We start from the raw sequence: 24283 nt of genomic DNA, 5'->3' as shown, positions 1-24283 counted from the left end.
GATTTGTTCAGGATTTGGCATATTATTCGCTCTTCGTCGTTCAGACCACCACATTCGCCTTTACACCAAGCCATGGTCTGCTCATTGGGTTGAAAGTTGTTCAGGTTTTCAGTTGTCGTATACCTTGGTCGCTCAGACCATCACATTCGTCTTTATCCCATACTATGGTCTGCCTATCTGGTTGAAAGCTGTTCAGGTTTTTGATTGCCGTGTACCTCCATCGCTCAGACAACTACATTCGTCTTTACATCAAACCATGGTCTGACCATCTGGTCGAAAGTTGCTCAGGCTTTGTCATGTCGTTGGCTCTTCATCGCTCAGACCACACCAAATTGTGGCCTGCCCATCTGGTTGAAAGTTGCTCAGGTTTTTCATTGTCGTGTGCCCTTCTTTATCGACCAGACCACCATATTCGTCTTTGCATACACCAAATCGTGGTCTGCACATTCGGTCGGCTATTGTCCAGGTTTTGGATTGTCGTTAGCTCCTCTTCATCGCGCCTGAGGACCACCACATTCGTCTTTACACCAAATCGTGGTCTTCCCGTCCAGTCGAAAATTGTTCAGGTTTTGGATTGTCGCTTGCTCTCTATCGCTCAGATCACCACATCCATCATCGCACCTTAACTCGTGGTCTGCTCATCTGGTCGAATGCTGTTCAGGTTTTGATTGTGGTCTCCCTATCATGGCTTCGGCCCATAAATTCGTCTTCTACGCCCCAAGATCGTGGTCGGCTCAAAATGGTTATATGTTGTTGAGGCGCAAGGTTGTTTAGTTCTTTCTTATGATGCAAGTCATTGAATCCGTCTGCGCAGGATTGTGGCTCGCCTGTTCTCGCCGAAGGTTTTTACAGGTTTTGTATTGCTGTTGTTCACTCCCGATGACGCAGGTTGTTACATACCATTCATCGTGGATTGTGGTCAGGATCACGCGGTCAAAGGTTGCTTGCGCTATGAGCTTTTGTCCTATCTGTGGTAGGAGTTGTTTTAGAAAGGTCTTGGGATACCATCACTGTTTTTGTCTGGTTTGGTTTGCGAAGCATTCCCGGTGTTGTCTGTATTAAGAATTGCTTTGCATGTATCGAGTGGCACTCTAGCGTCTTTATTACCCACACAGACAATCGATGTACAGTTCACTCGTTTGTGATCAATTCATTGTTATGGCAGAAAACATGAGTAGTCCATGGGAATGGTTGTCTGCCTTCGATAGACGAAGGGTAAATACTGCATGGATAAGTAGAATGCGAGAAAGAGAGTCATCTATTGGGCATCAGGATCTATAGACGTAGTAGACATGGTATCAAAATTATATGACGATAGGAAGAAACCAGGATACATGATGTCAGTTCAATCGAAACCTTCAAACTCGTCATCCTCCGCATTAGCATCACCCTTGCCTTCGGCCGCCTTGGCTGCGCGCCGCAGTCGACGTTCCTCTTCATTCTTGAGACGGAGTTGCTCCACCATCTGCTCTGTCTCGCGCGCCTTCTGCCGCTCTTCTTCGGTCATCTTCTCCCACCGGGTATGCTGGGCCCGTGCCTGCTTCACCTCTCTGCGCTTCTGCTTCTTGTTCCGCGTCTCGAGGTTCTTACTCCAGGCGGAGGCGCTTTCGCTCGCCCGTCGCTTGTTGGAGGATTCGTCGCCCTCGTTAGCCGCCGCAGCTGCCGCCTGCTCGGCTCTCTCCTGCATTTCTTCCTTGCGGCGCTTCTCCCGCTGCTTATCCTTGTAGGTGAAGTTGTCCCAGTCCAGCGTGACGCCCAGTGTCCGGTCGCCCGCGAAGGACCGTAGCTCCGGCATCTTGGGCAACTTCAGCAGGGCCCACGCCTTGCCCAGCGCCTCCCAGTCGACGTCGGCGACGCGGAAGATGCTGCTGGCCTGGTGCTTGCTGTAGCTTCGGAGCCAGCTGACGAACGCCTTCTGGCCCCGGTCATGCAGGGCCCGGTCGGCGAGCACGGCCTTGCGCGCCCGCTTGGTCGCGGCGGCGGCGTCGGCGTCGGAGACGGTGAGGGGCTTAGGGTACGGGACGACCGGCGTCTTGCGGACGTCGAGGAAGGAGACGTAGTCCTCCTCGCGGCCCGGGTGGAGCAGGACCACGCTCAGACCCTTCCGCCCCGCGCGGCCGGCGCGGCCACAGCGGTGGATGAAGGTCTTCGGGTCGGAGGGCGGGTCGATCTGGACGACGAGGTCGACCGAGGGGATGTCCAGTCCTCGGGAGGCGACGTCGGTGGTGAGCAGGATGGCGGGCGTGTGGCAGTTGAGGAAGCGGGTGAAGTTCTTCTCGCGGACGTTGGCTTGGTGTTTGCCGTGCAATGGGATCAGCTGGAAATCATCGCCCAGGATCAGAGGGAGAATGCCCGCGAGGTAGTCGACCCCCGAGCAGGTGGAGACGAAGAAGATGGTTTTCTGGGGGGTGGGTTCGACGGAGCGGAGGAGGGCGGGTAAGGTCGCGAATTTGTGTAAGGGAGACGTGGTGAGGTAGGTCATTTGTAGACTGGTTTATTATGTTAGCAAGTAAGCATTACTTTGGGGGGGGGCAGTGATGCAGAAAACTGACCTGGCCGGTGTGCGCTTATCCTGGGCTCCTGACGTGCCCTTGACTTTGACCATGACCTTGACCGGGTTGCGAAGACCGACTCGCACGATCTGGTCGACTGCCTCGCTGATACTGGCACTGAAAAGACCGGTGCGCCGTTGCTTGGGCAGTCGACGCAGGATGTTCTGCAGTGTGTCCTTGAATCCCAGATCCAACAGTCGGTCGGCCTCGTCCATGACGAGCATTTCGAACGATGACTGAGGGCAATGTACGTGGGGAGAGGAGAGGAGCTCCAGTAACCGTCCTGGTGTCGAGACCAACACATTTGGGGACCGCTTCAAGAAGGTGCTCAAGTCCTCCGCGGGGGTTGTTGAACCACCCAGGAGAAGCTGCGGCACAACCTTGAGGGCGGAGGAGAGGTGTTTGGGACGAGGCGCTTCGGCGTCTTCGGCGGGGTTGAGCACGGAGGCAGATGGAGGATGGAAGGCAAGCAACGAGGTCAGGACAGTGTAGATCTGAGTAGCGAGTTCTCTGAAATAGATTATTAGCCCATGGCCGCAATCCTGTCCTGATTGAGATGGGACCTACCGGGTGGGAGAGATAATGATTGCGCCGACGTGGTGCTTCTTGAGAGGCTCCTCCAGTCGCAAAAGCTTCTCGACAACGGGGATCAAGAAAGACAACGTCTTGCCACTGCCAGTGACTGCCTCCACCACCACATCCTTATGCGCCATGAATAGAGGAATGGCCGACGCCTGGACGGGGGTCATGCGCGTGAAGCCCATGGAGGAGACGGCGTCGAGCACCCATTCCGAGAGAGGGGGTGTCACTCCATCCCACGCTCTGGCAGATGTGCCAGGAGGAGGTTTAGGGGCCATGTTGAGTCCGCTGCTTAACGCTCAATTCTCCCCAGAGTAATTTGATAATTGATTGAACACCTCACACCGTTATCGATCTTTTCTTTTCTTCAGATTCAATCCTCAGTTTTTTTTTCCCCTTATCGATTAGATACCGGAGGCGGTGGGGGAATTCTGCCAGTAGATACACGTGACCGCCTGCGGATTCGGCGGAAGCCAATCGGTTTCCAGGCTGAAATCGAAGCTGAACGAAAGTCTGCATATCTCCCATCCTAACTCATTCTCGATCCTAGCTGCTCTCCTTTCGGTGCAGTGAATTTCTCCTAAACCCTCACTGTACAATTCTTGTCTCTTGTGTGTCATGTCGATCTTTTACTGAGCGTGAAACGTCATGCGCAACGGTGTGTCTGCCTGGTACTGTACATACGACTGCAATCGACGCTGGCTGCCATAAGCCACATTCCCTCGTCATCGTTGCACCTATTCGTCGTTCGACCTGCCCATCATTGCGTCGTTAGAAGCGCTCAGCTCCCCTACACCGGGCTTTCGTGCTGCCCTCTTCGTCTACCTAACTCCGCGACCCTTGTCTGGAGTCATCTTGAAACCGGCCTTTCCACCTTTCGTCATACCCGCGGTCGAGATGTCTACAAACCATGATGCCATTCCCGAGACTCCTCGTGTGATCTCGCCCTCCCCCACCCCCTCAGACCCGAGATCGAGCTCGCGAGACTACTTCGGACCCACCACGCGCTCGGCTGCGCGTCGACAACGACTTGGTGAAGTGGCGGAGGAGACCAACGGCGACGCGGATGCGACTCTCAAGCGCTCACGGGCTCGTTCTCGGAGTCCTCCAAGCCCAGAATCAGCGCGAAAACGCAAACGCAAGTCCAACCCTAAACTTCCGACTGGGAAAGCCAGATCGCCAACAACGAACGGTCATACCGCATCGAACAATGGGTACCTGTCCCCATTACTCAGGCCCAGTGGCGCTTGGGAGAGCATTTCGCGATCTCCTTCTCCTCTTGGTCTCATTCCTCTCCATAGCCGCTATCGCAGCTTCATCCACCGACATGAAATCCCGCGCAAGCTCCTCCACGTCTCCATCGGCTTCCTCACACTACATTTGTACACACGTGGTATTCAGCCGCTCGAAATAACCCCATGGCTCTTTGGCGCTTTGGTCCCCATCGCTTCTGTCGACATCATTCGCCATCGTTCAGAGACAGTCAATAAGCTATATATTCGCTGCGTGGGAGCATTGATGCGCGAGACAGAAGTTTCCGGTTACAATGGCGTCATTTGGTATCTGTTGGGCGCATATGCTGTCTTGCGCTTCCTTCCCAAGGATGTCGGCGTCATGAGCGTGCTGCTACTTAGCTGGTGTGACACTGCTGCTTCCACCTTCGGTCGTCTCTATGGCCGACACACCCCTCAGCTCCGCAAAGGCAAGAGCTTGGCGGGTACCTTGAGCGCCTGGCTGGTTGGGGTCATCACTGCTGCCGCTTTTTGGGGGTTCTTTGTCCCTTACATCGGGACTTTCCCCAATGATCCTGAAGGCTCTTTTATGTTTACCGGACGCCTCAATCTGATCCCTGGCCCAGTCAAGAATCTGCTCGGCTGGACTGCGGATACTTCCAACGCTGTCCTGTCGGGTCCTCTGGCCCTTGGAGTCATGAGCGTTGTCTCCGGCTTGGTGGCTGCCGGTAGCGAGTTCGTTGACTTGTTCGGCTGGGACGATAATCTGACGATCCCTGTTCTTAGCGGTGTTGGCTTGTGGGGCTTTCTCAAGGTCTTCGGCTGAGACTATTAGACTCCAAATCCCTAATTCCTGTCGGCGTTGGCCGCATTATCCCTTCCTGTTCCATATTCCCCTTACTATATTTGCTAGAGGACAAATCCCGCCTGACGACCTCTTGTTTCTTTGTTTATATGACGCGCAGCTATCTGTTCATCTTTACTTGCTTTTCTCTCTACGCCTCGCCGATTATCCTACACACTCTTCTATTGCTATTATTATTATTGTTCTCACTCACTTTAGTGATAACTGGTCAAAGGACACTTGCAGCCGGGGATCGCTTCCTGACATACATGCAATGGACTGCTTTGTGATAGATGGATCTAGATAGATCTCCGAGTTCGTGATACCTGGGCGCTTGCAATCGATACCAACCCCTTCTTACTGATTTACTCAATATTTCTTCTGTATGCTTGATGCTCCACCTAATAGGTTCAGCCTGGCTACTGGATGCATGCTTTCGATTCCCCCAGGCTGTTGTTGCCAATGTGAATACCTGTCTACTAGAATAACATGTTACGCCTAACAAGCACATTCAATCGTACTCTGGCTTTAAGGTCAATCTTTCCCTGTAACGATTCATCCCACATTGATATACATTCAATTGGTGAACTTGCATCCTCATTCATCGAGGAAGGTAAACATTATCTATACACATATAAAGAAGGACCACCGTCTCTATATTTCTCTCTTTCCTTTCCACAAACAATCTTCCATCCTCTCATCAAATTGCAAAAGCTACCCACCATGTTTGATACCCTGGATCCATTCTCATATGACAGGCTTTCTGATCTCGCGAAGACTCCTTTCATGGTACGCAGTTATCAACAAGATATTGTGCTTTATATCTACCTATTGTACGAGACCGACTAGCATCTGCAGGTCCTAGCAGGCGGCTCCTACAAAAGCGCCGAGCGACCCAGCCCAGCCACGTACATCTTTGTCGTTCGAGGTATGCCTTGCCCAAAGTTGTATGCTAGCTAAGGCTCGTGGACATGTCGTCCTGGAATCGCACCGAATCATCAAGCTCCTCCAAAATTCCATCCTCAATAGCGGAGACACAAAGCATGGAGAGAGAGAATGGGCGTCTCAAACCACACCGCGAGCGAACCACATCGTACGGCGTAATGTTCAGTACTTGATGGAAATGGATGGCAATGAGCTAGCGCGACCAGCTTGATCAAAGGAATCGTTCCAAGTCTCCGGATGCTGCTTGCGTAAAATGTCCTCCGCGGATGATTGAAGGATTAGAACAAGTGGTAAGTACACCTTTGTCGTTATGTGATGCGTCAGTGGTTCTGACTAGCCCGCAATAGATAGGGAGGGTATCGTCTCGCCCGAAAGAGGGCTGCGGAAAAGGAACGTATTGCAAAGAAGAAGAGTCCCCCCATCGGGAAAATAGTACTTGCGCGGATTCAGTGGTCCTTCCAAGCGTCTCATACAGCCACGATGAGAAGAAATGAAACCGTGGGCTTGCTATGCAAGATTGTTGTGAATCCAGACCATCGTGTCGATGACCGGCCACCTTACGGAGTGAAACTGTGCGACGCAAGGGTTCTACCTAGCTGTCGAACTCCTTCCACAACATCGTTTTGCCACGCAGGATCAGAGTCACTTTTCAGTAAGCAGCGTAATGTTGCATTCATTCGCGGCAGGATTCGAGCTTTTCGAATTGCCAATGCATCGTCTAGCTACATCATTGCTAACTTCACTCAAACCGTGGACAGTCCCTGACCTGAAGCACTCGCAAGAAGTCGCACTGGCAATGCTCGACTCGTGCGTGGACGTCGCCATCTTCCAGACGTGTTCATCAAAGCATGGGCCAGTTGCAAATGGCCCGAGATGCGCATGCTGTGCAGTATAGAGCTCCTGGCGTACGATTCACACGTCATAGCTGTGCTTATAGAGCGTTGTGTGTCATCATGACAAGAGAACGAGAACATGCCGAACCGTCTCTGACAGAATGAATTGAACAGCGATATACTCAAGTCATTTGAGGATAGGATGGGCCAACCCTACAGAGAGTGAGTCACTCCCAAACATACAAAGCGCCCCGGCCAGACAATCAGCACAGATCGTCTAGGATCCAAGGGCTGCCTCGGAGGCCTCAACTAGCCCGGAGCCGCCTCTCCTTGGGAGGTCGGGGACCATGCCTGTCGACTCCGGGTCTCACGAGGCAGCCACGGTTCCTAGTGAGCTGCCGGAGGAACCAGCCGCAGCGAAAGGGAATTTAGTTGGTGTACCGGGAACATTGGCCGTGCCTGCCCTGCAGTATACAAGCTGCAGTCTTACTCTGCATAATGCACACAGAATCGAATTGCTGCACTCTGGCATCCTCAAGAAAACCACAGTCGATAGTCCTGCACTATCAGCAGGAGAATCAACCTACCCGCAAAGCAACCGATGCATCAACTCGTCATTCAATGGAGATATGCCGAGGTATCTAACTGTGGTTCGAAACTGCCAATACCACGTCAGAAAAACGAATCATAGTCCTCATACAGCCGTGCATCCCCAACTGATCTGGCCAAAGGGAACCACGGCGGATTTGATATCGGACACGCGGAAGAACGAGGTGGTCAGCGGCATGCTACTACGGTTGCGAATGGCCCCGCAGTGACTACCGCAGGTACTGCGCTACGCCGGTACCGAAATTGAGGAGCGGCGCAACCGGGTTTGTCTTAGAGGCCAGGTCATCCATTGAGCTGCAATACAGAAAGAGAAGCTTCTGGAACCGAGCCAAGGACCATACGAAGCTGTTAGGTGCCACGGGGGATAAATATAAGCTTACGCAAAAGAAGCTAATTCGGCAGGTTTGATCTGCAGCAGGGGGGACGGGACATGTGGCGTTTCTACTGCGTATAATACTACTTCCTACCATTTTTGTATCCTACACTGTATGTCCATGTCATGTATCCTCTATCTGAGGAGACATGAGAATGAAGAATTTGTTGCTCCTCACTACAGGCGACGCCATCAATTTAATGAACTTAAACAGTCCACTGCTGGGGATATAACGTAGCGAATTGTGATTAGTTCCTGAGGAGCATACATAACTCGGCCAAATGATCTATACTAGTGGGTCTCTTGAATGTCTCGTTCCGGCTACAAACTGTCTTCATTTTTCAGTATCTTCGAAGCGAACCACCGCCTCATCCTTCTCAGTTAGGGCCCGGCCGGGACCGGTCTCTCCCCCGCGGCGACGATGGCGCGCGCCTGCTTGCTCCCTGTTTGTTCTGTTTGTTTCCAAAATATTTCTCGACGCACTATATTAGTTACCTATACTGTATATACAAACCTCAAGCAATGGAGCCGGAGGAGTACTATCAATCAGAAGGATATCCTTGTCCACGAAGCTATCATTGGTAGGATTCGCACGTCCCTCATTCACATTATATGCTCGTAAAGGCTGAGGAAGGTACCTCCCCTAGGGAGGAAGGGGAGAGGTTTCAGGGAACCCAGGTGATTCGTTCCTTTCAAGAAACGATGCGTACAAACAAGGCACAGCTTAGATTGTTTTGATGAGGTCGAAGGTATACAGTGAAAGGTCTGGCTGAATCTCTTTCCAGGGCAGAATCTTCCCCAGCCACAGACATCTATTAGATCTTGGCTTGTATAGTCATTTGTTCATGTCTATGATATCAATTGTTTTATCTTGACTATATAATGACGCGTCTTGTACCCTAGGCTGTGACAGTCGCTGTCTGTCTTGAGCAACCCGCATTCCATTTGTTGACCGGTATCTTCTAGGTAAGTTTGATGCGACGCGTCGCTTTCCCCGGGATGGGAACGGTATGAGATCTGGAGTTTGGAGCCGGGACTTAGCCGGTCACATCGTCTGGTGAAGCCTCTTGCAGGCGGCCTGATTGTTTTTCCATTTTCAGGAAGTCAGGTGAGACAATCTAGACGTGTTTGCTGACCAGGATAGCCAGAGCAAGGAAAGTTGACTAGTGGCGCAATATTGTTGTCTTGTACGGTCCCATAGGACAAGACTATCGAAGGGTTTAGTCCTGATATATACTCCTGAGGGAGTCCATGTATATGGGAATCTTCCCGTCTGCCCAGCCGCAGTACGGCATATCATCCAAATCCAGTGAAACAAAGGAATCCTCAGCGAAGATTGCAAAGAGCTGGAGCGCTGGCTTTAAGCGGTACCGGCACAAGGTGTTGTTTCCTGAATAGGAGAACAAGCGGCGGGAACACTCATTTGTAGCTCTAGCCACGGCGCAAGTCGCTGCAGGACTTGGTAGTATAGGCAATCGAGTCTGCAATATCCTTGCGTAGATCACAATGTCAAGCACAGCGGAAAAGACCAGTTCTGCGACCGATCATGTGAGAGAATTGTTAGTGTTCTTTCGCAACGATGAATCTAAAGACCGGAATCATCTGTAATCTTTGCGAGCTGGAGGCACTTGTCGCTTCCAATCTCCGAGCGCTCCTTGGTCAAGAATCCGTACTTCAAGATGCTTCCCTGCTTCATACCCGGGTCGATGACTTTCTTCCGCGGGCCCGTCTTACGTGTGGCCTTCTTCGGAGCGTTTGCTTTCTCCGCTTTCTCCGCTTCTGCCTTCTTCCACTTTTCCACAACGTCTGGAATCCCTATCGTTGCCAAGGTCTTGGAGATCCAGATCTTATCGGTGCTGTAAGGGTCATACCGTTTTGTGACTCGCTTTTTGATTGTTGTTTGGGGAGCAGGATCCGCGGTGTTCTCAAGCTCCTCTTCGTCTTCGTCAGCTGATGCAGTGGTTCCCGGCGAAGGCAAGGGAGGGTTTGGTTCTTCGGCCATGATGTCCAAGCCAACGACGTCGACGGGAACTATGTTAACCTGATATTCGGTCATACCATCTGTGCTATAGGTTTCTCGGCTCTTGTTGATGTTCTGCAGCATCGGCACTTCGCTGGTAGACAGTCTCGGCTGGTTTGCGGAGAAGGCCGAGGCCTGTTTTCCAAGGCGGAGTCTGTAGCAAACAAGAGGTTCGGCCAGTAATTTGGTCACCTTTCTCGCACCGGAACGATAATTCCAGTCGAAGGTGTCCGCGGTGAACCTTCTCAGCTGCACCGCGTCAATCTCTTGGTCCCATGCATTCCTCAAGCGGTGCCGTAAAACATCGATCTCACTCTTTGTCGACACCACGGGCTTAGCATAATATGATAGAATAGTTTTGTCCGGGAATGTCTCCGGCACTCGGACAACCTTGTGCTTGGTCTGGAAGTAGCCGCTTTCGTTCTCCTCGAGCTCATATTGAAGTCTTTCTCTCCATTCGCTCAGCCGTTCCTCCATGTCGGGACCATTGGAGTCGATGATCTCCAACAAATCTTCTCCAAAGCCCGCTCTGGCAATTTCGCCGGCCAGTTTGCTGCCACATTTCGGAACACCAGAGGGAAGGTAATCACCACCGCTTAGCATCGCAAACAAGATCATGCCTGCACGATCCAGCATCGCATTCGAAGGCGAGTTGATCAACATATTAGAAGGGTGCGCAGCGCTGTCCATGCGATAGCATGTGACATGGGTCGCCGCCGCATTACCCGTACCGCTCTCTTTCGAGAAATTCATTACTGTAAACGTTGAACCAAACATCAGAGCATCAACGTCGTTGCTCATAACGGCATCAACCACTCCGACTTTTTGCAGCCTCGCGCACTCAGCTTCAGCCTCTCCGGGCGCATCGTGGCGTGGAAACCGGAACAAATCCACCATGATCTTCGACAGCCGAATGATCGGCGCACTCCCGTAACTGCGCGCGGCCACCGCGCGACCTCGTTTGAAAGGTGGCTTATGCTGGCCATCATACACAAAGAGCGGATGGATGGGCAATGCCAGGATTTTCAGCAGCCGGTAGAATAAAGTGCGCAATTCGGGGTTTCGGCCGCCCCGACCGGCTTGCACTTGGAAGAGCCAGATGGAGATGTCCACTGCGACACGAATGGGTCTTGCATTGCGTTCCAAATGTCCTATCGCCAACTTGGACAAAGAAATTCGCTCTCCAGTACCAATCGCTTGAATAAGGCTTTAGTGTTGCTTAAAATTAGCAAAGGGGGACTGGGAGGAGTTGGTGGTTGACATGTCTATTTCTCTCGTGCGGTCACGTGCAGACGGGGAATAACGGAGATAGATTTGTTTGTCCTTCCTCGAGGGGTAATCGGGAGCACGGAGAAAAGACGGGGGGGGGGGAAGTTTTCTGGTTTCACTCACCCTGGGATCCCCATTCCGACTGCGCTCTCGATTCCAGAGCTGTGTGCGACCAAAAGGATAGCCCAACCTACCACAGGCGGCACTCCAAAAAGCCACCCAGAAAGAACAGTAAATTGGAAAAGGGTAAGAGAGAAGAGAGGCCGACCGAACGGAGATAGATGTGTTGTTTTGACGGCGAGCGACAACTGGGCGATTGGCGCGGCCCGATGTAGATCCGCCCGCCTTTGGAGATTCATGCGCTTGTTGCTGCCCGCTCAATCAATCGCCTCGCTGCTTTCGCTATCGCATTTTGACTCGGCCAATTCGCTCAATTGGCCCAGAGGGATTGATTCACGGCTAGCTGACTGCCAAGAGGTCTTCCAAGTTGAACGTCTCGCAGCAAAGGGAAGCATGATCGCTGCGTGTGACCCTGGACCTCCGAACCTTCCCCGCGCTGTGAATTTGAGGAAAGAAGCCAGTGACTTACAACAAGAACGACAGTACCGAACGACGCCCAGATTCCCCCCTAACGAGTCTCAAAGACCACTCTAAACCATGGCTAGCACATCATTCACCAATTCTGGGTACGATGACAACAAGCGTCCCTTTTCCATGAGCAGTCTGCGCGGGACTCCATCCTCCCCCCACACCCCGCAACATCACCTGCGATCCAACAACTCCTCCTTCGCCAGCACCACGTCGAGCACTTCATTCCGCGGCGAAGAAGATGCCATCATCTTTGAGCTTGGTGCCCGCTGGCTTCGGGCTGGCTTTGAGGGTGAAAGCGCCCCGATGTGTATGGTAAGCTGCGGCCCCGAAGAATGCCGCCGCGTGGGCGACTACCGCGGCTGGTTGAAGACGAACAACCCAGATACCGACCCGGCACAGTCGCGCCCGCTTGTCAACCCGGAAGACTGGGCGAGCGCCTACGAGCTCTGGAAGATGGATCTTCGGGAGGCCGACCTGGGCCTTGTGGAGGACAAGATTGAGCGGGTGTTCCGAGAGACCTACAACAAATACCTGTTGACGGACGCGGGCACGTCGCGACTGGTGCTGGTGCTCCCCGCCATCATGCCGCACCCGTTGCTGTCGGCCATGCTGTCGACGCTTTTCAGTCGGTGGCGGTTCCCGAGCATCACGTTGTTGACTAGTGCTACAATGGCGGCGACAGCGGCCGGGGTGCGCTCCGCCTTGGTGGTGGATATCGGCTGGGCGGAGACGGTGGTCACGGGGGTGTATGAGTATCGCGAGATCGCAATCAAGCGGAGCACACGGGCTATGAAAGCCCTGCTGCAGGAGACGGGTCGAATGCTCACAAGTATCCCAACGGCGCGGCGAGGTGTTGTCTCGCAATCAGCACCGGGCGACAGTGGAATATCGGTCCGCTTCGAGTTCTGCGAAGAAGTCGCCAGCAGATTTCTATGGTGTAGGCCCCGGGAGAGTCCCTCATCAGCAGATTTGCAGCAGCAGCAGCAGCAGGAACCACAACCAAACGACAGCGAAACCGAGCCCACCACACAACACTCCCCTCTCTCCTCCCTCTTGCAACGGACAGTGGAGATCCCGTCCCCCTCGAACCCAGGATCTACCTACATCAACCTCCCCTTCTCCACCTTTAGCGAACCCGTCGAAAGCGTCCTCTTTGCTGCTGGCACAGCAGACTGTGAGCTCGACGACGAAGAAAAGCCTCTCCCGCTCCTGATCTATAATGCCCTACTTACCCTGCCGCCCGACGCCCGCGGCACCTGCATGTCACGCATCATCTTCACCGGCGGCGGCGCCAACATCCCCGGCATCCGCCAACGAATCCTGGCGGACGTTGCAGCCCTTGTCGCCGAACACGGCTGGTCGCCCGTCCGCGGCAAAGTCATTGAACAACAACGACGCAAGCTTGCTAACCTCCGAATCTCCCCTTCGTCTCGAGTTCAAGCCTCCCCTCAAAAACCGGCACCTCCTCTGACAACGGACCCCAGCGAGGAACACCACCCCGTCCCGTCGAACGATACACCCACGGAGACGAAGTCCCCCGAACCATCAACCCACCAACCAGAACCAAAGCCAGACTCAGCCGCAGAGGCCCCCAAGCAACAACAACAACAGCAGCAGCAGCAAATCCCTGAAGACCCCCCCAAAACCTCGGACGAAGAGGACCTCAAAGACCCCATCGAGCAGAAAATCCGGCGGAACAATCGCGACCGCGACCGCGACGCGCTCCCGCCGTCCGTACAGGGGGTGCTGCGCGAGGTCGAATCGCTGGGCCCCTGGGCCGGGGCGAGCTTGACCACCAACCTCAAGATCCGGGGTCTGGTGGAGATCGAGCGCGAGAAGTACCTCCAGCATGGTCTTGCGGGGGCGACTCGCGACTTCGAGACCCACGGGCACCACGTCCCCGATCGGCGGTCGGGGTTGAGGGCCGGAGGCGGCGGGGATCGGTCGAGTTGGACGCTGGCGGGGTGGGGGTAGTAGACTTCATCGGTTACAGTCGATCCTCGTTTGCGTTAAATTTCTTAGCACTGACTGCGTTGTTTGTATACCCATTTCCTTTTACAGTGCTGTGTACTCCGTTGATTAGACTTGAGCGCTTCCTTTAATCTGTGAGTGAAGAGGAGATTATCTTCTTTTGAGTGGGAAGATTAGGTCGATGAGCTAGAGGGGTTAAGGATGAGTGTTGCAACCTACGGTCACTGATTAGACCTAAGTTAATGGTCCCTTAGATCACTTTATGTACATGGTTGTGGAGATTCTACATCGAAAAGATAGTTTCAAGAGCCAAGGAGGTAAGACCAAGTGTCATAGAAATATGCCTCGAGAAAAAATTGTTCTTTTTTGCGTCGCTAAAAAGAGAACATTCAAGCAATCAAGCAAAACTTGTTTCCGCCAGCCCCGCAGCAGCAGCAGCAGCAGCCTAGACGGTGCCGAATCGGTAGGTGGCATAGTTGACGGCCGGGCCGGTCTCAGGCGAGTAGATCTGATCCGACAGCTGGCCCCACTCCGGGTTGTTGATGCCGTCGATCCAGCCCTCCGTCTCGATTACCAGACAGCCGTACTTGTTGACGTACTCGGCGCCGTCGATGCCCTCTTCCTTGTTGAGCTTGATCTGGGAGTCCTTGATGGGGATGGTGCCGTTCTGGCCGTTGCAGGAGTAGATCTGCAGGGCTTGCTGGTTGGTGGCGACCTCCAGGCTGATGCCGGTGGTGCTGGAGTTCAGGCGCACGATGGGCACGATGGAGTTGGAGGCGGTGTACTGCGTAGGGCGGTCGACAATGAAGCAGTTGTCGTACCCGGTGCAGTTGGAGCCGCAGAGGTGAACGGCCTCGTCGATGTCCTGACCGACCAGCTTGCCTGCAGTGAAGTCCGCAGAGCCATTGTAGGCGGTGTTAACGTCGAGGATGCTGCCGTCAGGAATAAGGATTCCGTCGGTGCCAATCAGGCGCTTGGAGAGAGGCAATTGCAGCCAGGTGTCGTCGAGGATGGTCTCGTTCTTGAACGCATTCAAATTCCAGTAGATGTGGTTGGCAAGCATGATAGGGGTGGTTTCCGTCAGAGCCAGAGCGACTAGTTTGGTGGTCAATTGGGGCAAGCCCTCTGGATTCTCGTTGGTGGCCTCGGTCTGGACACTGAACGTGGCATGGGTGATCACATCACCCGGAAAATCCTCAAAGGCACGGTCAACCAGAGTGAAGGTGATGGACGAGTTGGAGTACGCGGTGACGGTCCAGTTGCGGCCATCATAACCCAGTGGGCCTCCGTGGAGGGTGTCTTTGCCGCCATTCTCGTTCTCAGGAATATGATATTCCTCGGTGCCAATTGAGAACGTGCCGTTCTTAATGCGGTTGGCGTACCGACCGACAACGGCCCCAAAGAAAGTGCGGTTGGTCTCCGTGTCTTGAAGGTACCGCTTTGGATCATCGTAGCCTACAACCACATCCTGGAAATTGCCATTGCGGTCTGGGACTTTGAGCGATGTCAAGCGTGCACCGTAAGGGATCAGAGTTGCACTGATGTTCTTTGCGCTGATGGTGTAGGCCTTGAATGGGTCTGTCGTCGTCGTCACTGCCACTGCAGCCTGGGACAGTACAGGCAGCCCATAGAGGGCGGTGGAAAGGTAGCTCTTGAGATGCATTCTGATTCCGAGTAGAGTGGTGGCCACAAGGCACAGGCAGCAGTACAGGAACAAAATCCGGGGAGTGATACGGGCAGGGCAGAGGGTGGAACGGAAACAACCGAGCAGCTGGGGAATTCCCTGGCGGGTTGTGGAGGAAGGTCCCATTGTTCTATTTAACTACTCCACATTAGGGCTCTTCTACCTCATGATGGCGCGCCTGACCGCCGGCGGAGGGGGCGGGGGTGACAGCAGCACGCAGGAACTGGGGTAGGAATGCCGCTACTGGTGCTCATGGTTAGCTCATGTCGTCAATTGTCCGACGGGGGGGCATCGTCATCTTACCCGCAAATTGGGGACGGTGTAAAAGTCAACCTGTCAGGGGGACAGATGCCAAGTATGTGGAGAGCTAATCAAGCTACACCTCGAAAAGCTCAAGCTCTGTTGCCCGGGGGGCTGGGGGGATTGGGGGATGGGGAGCAAGGGTGACGGGAAAAGTTGGTCCGCGTCTGACCACCTTAGCTCCAGATCGAGAGATGATGTGGAAACCCGGGATGCAAAGTGAGGGGGAAGCGGGAGAGGAAGATGCAAGCGATGATGAGATCAGACCGGAAGGAGAAAAGTAGGAATTGGTAGAGTTAGAGAGCAGGAATCGTGACAGTAGTTAGTGTAGGATGAAGCCACGGGAATGGAGCAAATCAGCCTAAGGGACAGAAAAGGGGGTCCAAGCCACGGGGGTGAGTTAGTGCCACTTGGTGGTGGAAGGCACTAGTCCGGTTCGGGCATATTCCGGTGGGGGAATTGGTTTGCGGGGAAATGGCAAGCGTCCCGTCGATCATCTAACTAAGCTTGCGGTGCTTACATACACCTCCCTCCTCTGTACTAACTATGCTCAGTGCCACATGTCTGCTCCCCGTAAGGTACTAGGTACTCTACTCTGGTCTACCCGAGTACTTGACAAGCTTCGGTGCAGTGCCGATTGCCGAGCTGGGCACTGGTCAGTGAGTGGCATCTCTCCCAGCAAGTCGAATAAAAAAACCTGGTTATAATATAGGTAGGTAGCGAGCTATCCCGTCCGTCGAGGCGTATGCGTATGCATTGGAAGCTACCCGTAGCCTGAGGCATCAGGATGGAAAGGAACAACCTACCGCTCGCTTACCTAATGCCTAAATCCTCAGGCCTCCCAAAGTCCGCCCTGCCTGATCGGGAGACTTGTTTATGTTATGCGTGGATAAGCATGCAAATTCCCCCCTTCCCCCGCCCTTAGATCTACAATTGAGTCTACTCTGGACTGTGAGAAAACACCTTTGGCTTCTTGTTTGTTGGATTTCCCCACGGAATGTCGACCGCCAGATAGCGCCCCGACAGTGGTGTGTCCTCTCTTTCAATGAGACGCGACGGGCGGACTTGAGAGTCGCCCCTCCCATGGTCTGCGAGCTGCGTTCATAACCCGATATGTCCTCTCGCACCTCGAGTTCCTCCTCTCCCGACATTCTTGGGCCATCCGGCGATAGTGATTATCTAATCTCCTCGCCCTTCAAACCGTTCACTGGTCGTCAGAGCTTCATGTCGCCAGCTGACTTCAACCTCCTCCAGAGTCCGCGAACGACGAAACGGCAGAAGCGGTCGCGGCTCAACCTCACACCTGGCGCCCATTCTTTCGAGTTCAACGATGTCGTTCTTCCCGCTTCGCCCAACCTCAAACTGAATCGAAAACAGCAAGCTCTGTCTCCCGATAAACTCCAGTCCGACGGGAATGTCAGTCCGTGGAGGATTCGTGTGACTTTGGAAGCGACGCAAGACCAAGAGAACAACAACGATTACGGAAGTCCCACGCCAAAACGTCTTAGACCATCGGCCATGGTCACAAAAATACCACTCAAGGATGAGTCTGAGCAGACACCGCGGAGGCGTAGAGGCCGTCCAAGGAAGTCCGATACACTCCTACTCGATGCGAGACCAGCCGCAGGAAGCCCCGGTCATACCCCAGGTCCGCCCGGGTCTGCGCAGAAGCGAAAACGCGGTCGACCGAGGAAGACCCCGCTGAAGGAGGATGCGGTCGCTCGACGCGAGCGGGATATAGGAACACTAGACATCGATATGGATACCCCGACCGCCGAGTCTCGATCGCGATGGAGCCCTCTGAACCTTACTGGGGACGCAGGGTCGGATGAGGACGATGGTGGATTCCCCCAGGACGAAGAGATGATCGATATCTTCGACGATGAGCTCTCACCGGAGCAATCTGCGGTGGTCGATCACGATAGCACTACTCCACGGGTGACATTCGAGGCCACATACGATACCCCACAAGTTGACCATCTAGACAACGAAGAATACAACTTGAACTCCACCCCGTCTAAGATGCCGTCTCCCGTACGGGAATTGCAGTCCAGCTCGTCTAAAAGCATGTTGCATGCCGGTCATACACCCAGACCGCCGCACCTATACCCTACCCCAACGACATCTTCGCCGGTCGCAGGAGAGGAAACAGTGGCGCAGTCCCAACGAGCAGCAGCACCTAGCGGCAGTCGCCGTACCCGTACATCATACGGCAGGAACGATCCGACGGACGAGCATAAAGAATTCGACTCGATTATGGAAAGTGAAGGATTCAGTATGGTCTCCCTGGATACTCTTCCATCAGCCAAGCAACATGGCCTCGGTGGCGATAGCAATTCGAAGATCGCCAAGAATGCTCTCAAGCCGTTCCTGAAGCGAGAATCGAACGGCGTCCTCAGGCAGAGAACATCACTCGACCCTGAAACTCATGGCGGCAGTAAGCCCGTCTCTCACGCAGAGATAAAGCCAACACTGGAGCAACAGGTAGAAGACCACCCTCGCACGCGCATCGCTCGGTCCGTCGAATCTAACACCTCAATGCAACACGCATCAGGTGGTAGATCAGCCTCCACAAGAAGCATCCGCTCTTCCTCTGCCGTTCCGACATTGCGTCCTGTCCAAGAAGGCCAGAGGCCATTACTCAGACTCGTCCGCATCATACGCGCCGGTATTGCTTTACAAGGCCCTCTTACAGAACTGAAGGAGGGGAAGCAGCGAACCTTACAGTATTCTGACTCCGCTCTAACCGCAAACCGACAGCGCCTGCAACTTCTTTTCCAGGATCTGAACCCCCAGTCCCAACAAGTTCTGCAGGCAGGCTTGGCCTTTGGACAGCAACTTGCGAAGCAGAGACAAGTGGAACTAGAAACATACCAACAGTCGCTGGCCGCAGACGCCAAGACCAATGCGAGAACTATATTACGGAGCAGAGAAGCCAGTTCTTCAAAGTCACCTCCGCCGGCGCTGAGTGCGGCAGATTTCGATACCCCCGGCTCCGTCATGAGGCGACGGATGGAGGAGTGGCAACGTGAGAGGGAGGCCATCAGTCGGGAAATTCAGATGGCGAATTCTAGTCAAGTCATTGTAATCGACAGCGACAGGAGTGACCAATCAGACCTTGCAGCCGAACAAGACGAAGAGTGGAACGAGGATGACGGCTTCGATAATGAACCCGAAGAGGCACCCAGCCAGGATGGGTACGTAGAGGCAGAGCAAGCGAACGAGGAAGATGACGACGAGGGTTATGAAGACATCTGGCAGCAGGAGGCATTGGAACAAGGCAACCAATCACATCGCTTGTCTATGCTTGACAATGATAAAAATGACCTGCACCCTAGACAGCATGAGTCGAGCCCATGGAAAACTGGCTGGACCCCGGCCCGCAGTCAGACGGGGCGACTATACTCTCCGGCTCACTGGACCAAGGAGCAGGACACAGTGCCATTCCTCGGTCGTTCGCGGGTCAAGCAGTTGCGCGAGGAAAACGTTGACCTCACAAATTTGTATCGAGGAGATCCTACCCCGAAGCGTCGCCGTTACTACTATGGAGAAGGTAGTCCTTCGAGTGATGCGAGCCAATCACAGTCTGAAGGTGGTTCGCCATCAAATCAAGCATCTTACAGGCAAGGTGTCCACGAACATGCGTCTGAACATGATCGGCTGTCAGAACACTCGATAGAGCTGAGCTCGCACAGTGACTTGGAAGAAGGGACGTTTCAGATAGATCCCACCACTAGATTGGAGATGGCCAGGCAGAATAGTGGACGAGAAATCATGAGAGACGAGGTTGAAAGTCTTGCCGATGCCGCTGCAGCCGAGGGACAATACTTTCAAGCTGCAACTGACAACACCCCCGATCCTCCACGACGAGCCAGCCCGGACAACCAAGCATCATCCTGGTTTCAAAAAATCACTAGCCTGACACCTGGATGGCTCAAAGCGCCCAAGTCTTTCCGGCCAGCTTCCCCAAGGGAGGAAAACCCAGTTGTATACGAGGAAGAAGCAGTAACCACGACAAAATCAAGACACGCTCGTGATGAGTTTGGGTCGGAACGCTTGGAAGGCATCCCAGGACCATCGTCTCACTTTACAGAGTCTGGAGATGAGCAACAATTCTCTCCGGATCGCAGATCTTATGAATCACTGGACGATGCGCGGGACCCTTTTTACGAGGAAGTGAGGGAGATGAGGCACAAGCGGCAACCAACTCGTTACTCCGGGCACTTTTCCAATGATCATTACCGTTTGTTGCATAACCTCTATCGCTTGTCTAAGAAACACCCTGAGCGCTTCCCTTATTATCCGGCTCCTGGTCGGACCGGCATTATTGGAGATTGGATCTGGACTTCAGACGGGGTCTTTGGAGTCCCAGTCACGGAGGATCAGTTTGCGATCATCGACAGGTTCGCACAGCAAGTCTCTCGTGACGACATCAGGGCCGGCGGTACAGGACAGATTACTTGGACAGAGGCCGACTTGCATAGAAGATTGATCAGCATTATCATAGGCGAACAGATCAGAAAGGAACGGCGACCTATGCGCTACAGGGATTATCCGGGGATAGGCACCTCTCGAAGCAGGGACACAGTCTATGAGACGTGGCGCAGATAAAGGCCCAGAGTTGCAGGCTGCTTGGTCACTGACGTGCAAACCCCGATGCACAGATTTTATGGAACTCAAGACTCCGCTGGCACATTGACTACCGTACGCTGCACTGACTTCTATTCTTGTTGCATATTATCGGGTCGTTACGGAGTGGCAAAGCAGCGACCGGATTTTCTTGGGTTCGCATTGAGCTGGCACGCTGACTTTTCCGTCATTGACTTTTCTTTTGGTGCTGTTCTTGTATAGCACGTACTTTGTACATGTACTATACCTCCTTTGCTTGTTTGGGTTCTTTTTTTCTTAGGTTGGGCTTCTGAGATTGGCGGAGGACGAGTCAGCTGCCAGAGAATTCTTGCCTCTTATTACAATTTGGGTTGAATTACTGTGACATCATTGGTGTATGGGATTTGACTTTTCGCGTTGCAGCGTGTCTTCCAATCTGGGTCGAAGACCTTGTTCTGTTTGTCGACTTACCTTGCGACCCCCCATGCATAGGAGGGAAAAGCCCAAGTATGTACTCCGTACATTTGACAAATTCTTCGTGCGGAAGGTGATTCTGCCGAGTCGATTGTTTGCCTTGCAACGGTTACCTTCCTTTCTTCTGAGCAATTCCATGCTATTCCCCGATGGAGTCAGTGTGTGTACCACCCAAGGCCGGACCATGTGCCACGTTTCCTTGCTCCCCAAGATGCAGTCATTGAGGTGACACAAGGACTCGTAGGGTCGATGACATGCCTGACCAGTCCCACTTGGTCTGTGATTGGATGCAGTTATTGTAGTTTCGACTGCGCTTCTGCAGGCATAATGATGGGTGCCAGCCAAGCACACACAAAGAGACGAGACACACGAGTTCTAGCCCCATTCACTTTCCTCTATCTCAAGGCCTGAGCCTAAAATGGGGGTTGTGCGTGTATGTCTCTCTTATGGCGCCTAATTGAGAAAATTGCGGGTCCTTTCGCGTTGAATCTGTTGAGATGCTGCAAAATGATGTCCCGTTCAGTCGGGTAATCCTGAGATTTGAGCAAGCCGTGGGTGGGCGTTGAATCTGATATATAAGAAAGGGGTTTCCATACGAGGGAGAGAATGGAAGAGGAAGTGATTCATATCTCGGTGCAGACACAGGACAAGCCCCAAGTCACATGCGAGACATCTAAATCCGGACACGAAGGTTCCTTGCAGAAGCACCTCAGGCTCCTTAGGTTGTGTATTCCTGTTCCCTCTCTCTCTTGCTCTCCCAGCAGGACCCTGGCCAAGCAAATAAAACAGTTCACCGTGGCCCGACAAACGAGACGCAAGCGAGACGCACGCCCCCAGGCAGGGAACGTCATCACCCTCCTCCCCTCTGCTCCACTGCTCTTTGTCCTTCTCCTCCTCTTCTTCCTTCAGGTCACCTTCTTCGTGGACTGTTCTTATATAGTCCACAAGATGGGGGTCAGCAACCCTGTCAAATACGTCCTGGGCCTGTCCCTTTTCACCAAACGCCCGGACCAGCGGTCTCCGGCGGCGGCAGCGGTGTGGAAGGGGAAGGCCATCGACCATCACGGACAGCAGCAGCATCATCATCATCATCAGGAGATCCGCTGGGGCGGTGCCGTGCAGGGTCCAGATGACGATGAAGAGTTTGTCGCTGCAGCTTTGCACATGGCGGTGAGCGAATCCGACGGCAGCAGATGCAGCGGAAGCAGTAGCCGGAACAGTAGCGACAGCAGTGGCAGCAACAGCAGCAGCAGCAACAGCATCCGCAACCCCCACAAACGCCACTATGGAGTCGTGCGCGTCGTGAGCTGGGCCAGTCTCGTTGGAGAGCGATGTCGGTGGACGATAAGACAGGAACGAGAATTGGCGATTGCCGAACATGAGTTGGCTCGGTGCCAGAAGGCCTGGAGTTCGGAGCAGGAGTTATGGCTGACTCAGGTGCGTTTCTTCCAACTGATTGATTGATCCTGTGCTCTTTCTTGCCCGATTCCCAGTTCTCCCATCTATACCGAGCCAAGCGCTGGAAAAAATAACTGCAAGAAAAGTTGGTACCTGAATCCAAACTAACCAGTCCATCAGATCAAGGCTCTGCACGAGGAAAAAGAGGCCCACGAAGAGTTTCTCCATCACCGCGCAAAGCAGCAGGACGAGGAACAGCAGCATTTCCGCAAATCGTGGAATCGTCGTCGGTCCCATGAGGAACCGTCGCAACATCCCACCCCGCCGCACCCACAGCCACCGCAACGGATGGCTTCGACGCATCGAGCGAACAGTAAATTGCGACGCGGCATTCGGCGCATGGGATCATAAGCCCTCGACGCTGTCTTCCTGAACAATGAACAGGAAAACACACAAAAGAGGTGGGTTTCCATCATAGCTGGGGCTGGCGCGTGCGCTTACCCCTCCCTCCCAATTAAGCATGAAACGCAGATCCATTTCTGACAGGTCTGGTTTGACAGACTAAAATTCTGGAAGCCGAACAGAAAATTGAAAGAAAGAAAAAAAGCACAAGGCTTTAAGATCTTACGGACATGTGACGAACGCTTCTTTCCTAATATAATTGCGATCAGCCCTGCAGGATTCGATCCCTCCTTTCCTGGATGAAAAGGGGGGGCGGCGGCGGCGATGAAAGTGTCGGGATTTTCACTTCGATGCATGATTTGACTAGTAGCTTGGAAAGACATCAGTGTCTATTCTTTCCTTCTTCCTTCTTGTCTCTCTTTGATTTGACCTTTTCTTTCTTTTTTTCTTTGGGGGGGGGGTTAGTCTGCGGATGGTGAAGCAGTCAGACCACGCCCTGCACATACGATTTGTATTCTGGACCCGCGCCTCTAGTGGAGGAAGGGAAGCATCAGACGACCTGCGATCGTCGGATACTATTTTCTGTCTGGGACAGTGAATAGGAAAGGGGAGAGAGAAAGAGTAAAAAGCACCTGCGAGAATTTCTTTGCATACTATACTTCGAGCACTCCGTTGTGCCTATCATGGATGTACTACGTACCCTACTGTATCTTTTTCTTGCTGCATCTGCATTTCTTGTCGTCGCATGAAGGATAGAGACGATCTCAGGGTGCACTGCATCATTTGTCAAACTCCGATCGATTCTGGTCTTTACCTGTCAGAAGTAGTAGTACTGTACGGAGGTGCATTTCGCCCGAGGTCTTTCGATAATCTCTCCTTTTTTCAGAAAAGCAAACCGCAGAGAGACAGATCGCGTGGCTGCCACCAACCGCGCGCCGTCTGAGCATGGGTTTCCAATCCCGGAGCCGGAGTAGTTGAACACGGAGTCTGTACAGTACCGCGACAGGAAGTTTGCTCCCCCAAAAATGGGTAATCGTGAGTGAACTTGAATGATCAAGAAGTCTAAGCTTAGGAGGGGGAAAAAGTGTGAGTAGAGAACCCTTCTGCGCCCGCATCCGATCAATTCTCCCCATGGTTGTCTTGGGTCTGGTTTCCAGTCTGTAGGCACAAAACACAGAGGATTGTACCTCCGATGGCTCGCTTGAATCTAGACAATCCCTGACTGAAAGTTCCCGGAATTTCGAGGGCGGAGCTGCCCCGGCGGACCGGCGAGGACCGAAGACCGCCTTGAAGATAAGGGACTTGGTAACTTACTATGTATAACTACTCCGTACTGCACATAGCAATTGACTTGACTAGTGCTGACCGGTAGCAGCATACCGAATGGAGGGTATGGTACTCCGTATGTACAGTACTTTTGTAGAGCCACCTAACGCACTAGTAAATAGACCCATTGTGCTCCGTAGAGCATGGAGATAAGGTGGAACAAAGTCCTATTCTTCTCCAAACACTGGATCTTCGTGCAGGGACCACACACCCACTTTCACCTGAGACGTTGATGTTGTGAACTGTGCATAGTGGTGGTTTGATATTTGTTTC

The 24283-nt window shown here is 53.3% G+C and overlaps 8 protein-coding genes across 8 annotated transcripts; 5 read left to right on the top strand and 3 right to left on the bottom strand.

The window, feature by feature from the left end:
* Positions 1 to 1345: 1345 nt before the first annotated feature.
* On the bottom strand, positions 1346 to 3460 carry spb4 (ATP-dependent RNA helicase SPB4; the record flags this gene model as incomplete). Its single annotated transcript, XM_025584032.1, has 3 exons — positions 3120 to 3460; positions 2553 to 3062; positions 1346 to 2489 (listed from the first exon to the last, which is right to left on the bottom strand). Exons 1-3 carry the CDS (start codon positions 3407 to 3409, stop codon positions 1346 to 1348), a joined length of 1944 nt encoding a protein of 647 aa, XP_025445736.1. The 5' UTR covers positions 3410 to 3460.
* Positions 3461 to 3890: 430 nt separating this feature from the next.
* Positions 3891 to 5313, top strand: BO95DRAFT_11340 (uncharacterized protein). Its single transcript, XM_025580391.1, has one exon. It carries the CDS (start codon positions 4029 to 4031, stop codon positions 5187 to 5189), a length of 1161 nt encoding a protein of 386 aa, XP_025445735.1. The 5' UTR covers positions 3891 to 4028; the 3' UTR covers positions 5190 to 5313.
* A 617-nt stretch (positions 5314 to 5930) lies between these two features.
* Positions 5931 to 6917, top strand: BO95DRAFT_428629 (uncharacterized protein; the record flags this gene model as incomplete). Its single annotated transcript, XM_025584854.1, has 5 exons — positions 5931 to 5996; positions 6057 to 6135; positions 6164 to 6300; positions 6350 to 6442; positions 6504 to 6917. The coding sequence occupies 5 exons, from the start codon at positions 5931 to 5933 to the stop codon at positions 6915 to 6917; spliced, it is 789 nt and encodes a 262-aa protein (XP_025445734.1).
* Positions 6918 to 9552: 2635 nt separating this feature from the next.
* On the bottom strand, positions 9553 to 11393 carry BO95DRAFT_460248 (crossover junction endodeoxyribonuclease; the record flags this gene model as incomplete). Its single annotated transcript, XM_025588716.1, has 2 exons — positions 9553 to 11194; positions 11380 to 11393. The coding sequence occupies 2 exons, from the start codon at positions 11391 to 11393 to the stop codon at positions 9553 to 9555; spliced, it is 1656 nt and encodes a 551-aa protein (XP_025445733.1).
* Positions 11394 to 11913: 520 nt separating this feature from the next.
* Positions 11914 to 13821, top strand: BO95DRAFT_406432 (putative actin-related protein RO7; the record flags this gene model as incomplete). The annotated part of the gene is made up of 2 exons (XM_025584031.1): positions 11914 to 13281; positions 13435 to 13821. The coding sequence occupies 2 exons, from the start codon at positions 11914 to 11916 to the stop codon at positions 13819 to 13821; spliced, it is 1755 nt and encodes a 584-aa protein (XP_025445732.1).
* A 107-nt stretch (positions 13822 to 13928) lies between these two features.
* On the bottom strand, positions 13929 to 16119 carry BO95DRAFT_479474 (aldose epimerase family protein). The gene is made up of 2 exons (XM_025590109.1): positions 15806 to 16119; positions 13929 to 15745 (listed from the first exon to the last, which is right to left on the bottom strand). The coding sequence occupies exon 2, from the start codon at positions 15626 to 15628 to the stop codon at positions 14264 to 14266; it is 1365 nt and encodes a 454-aa protein (XP_025445731.1). The 5' UTR covers positions 15629 to 15745; positions 15806 to 16119; the 3' UTR covers positions 13929 to 14263.
* Positions 16120 to 16933: 814 nt separating this feature from the next.
* BO95DRAFT_319714 (putative AT DNA binding protein) lies at positions 16934 to 20407 on the top strand (the record flags this gene model as incomplete). The annotated part of the gene is made up of 1 exon (XM_025581778.1): positions 16934 to 20407. A coding segment is annotated over one exon (3474 nt), but the record flags the coding sequence as incomplete, so codon positions are not given.
* Positions 20408 to 21832: 1425 nt separating this feature from the next.
* BO95DRAFT_460244 (uncharacterized protein) lies at positions 21833 to 22693 on the top strand (the record flags this gene model as incomplete). Its single annotated transcript, XM_025588715.1, has 2 exons — positions 21833 to 22321; positions 22463 to 22693. The coding sequence occupies 2 exons, from the start codon at positions 21833 to 21835 to the stop codon at positions 22691 to 22693; spliced, it is 720 nt and encodes a 239-aa protein (XP_025445729.1).
* Between the last annotated feature and the right edge of the window lie 1590 nt (positions 22694 to 24283).

The sequence above is a fragment of the Aspergillus brunneoviolaceus genome (genome assembly GCF_003184695.1).
Source record: "Aspergillus brunneoviolaceus CBS 621.78 unplaced genomic scaffold BO95scaffold_10, whole genome shotgun sequence".
NCBI classification, from domain to species: domain Eukaryota; kingdom Fungi; phylum Ascomycota; class Eurotiomycetes; order Eurotiales; family Aspergillaceae; genus Aspergillus; species Aspergillus brunneoviolaceus.
Note: the sequence above shows the minus strand (reverse complement) of the source record. Positions and strands in the feature narration are given on the sequence as shown.

Excerpts from the sequence above, each read along its gene's own strand:
- BO95DRAFT_11340 (XM_025580391.1), top strand. The coding sequence starts at position 4,029 with ATGTCTACAAACCATGATGCCATTCCCGAGACTCCTCGTGTGATCTCG.
- BO95DRAFT_479474 (XM_025590109.1), bottom strand. The coding sequence starts at position 15,628 with ATGGGACCTTCCTCCACAACCCGCCAGGGAATTCCCCAGCTGCTCGGT.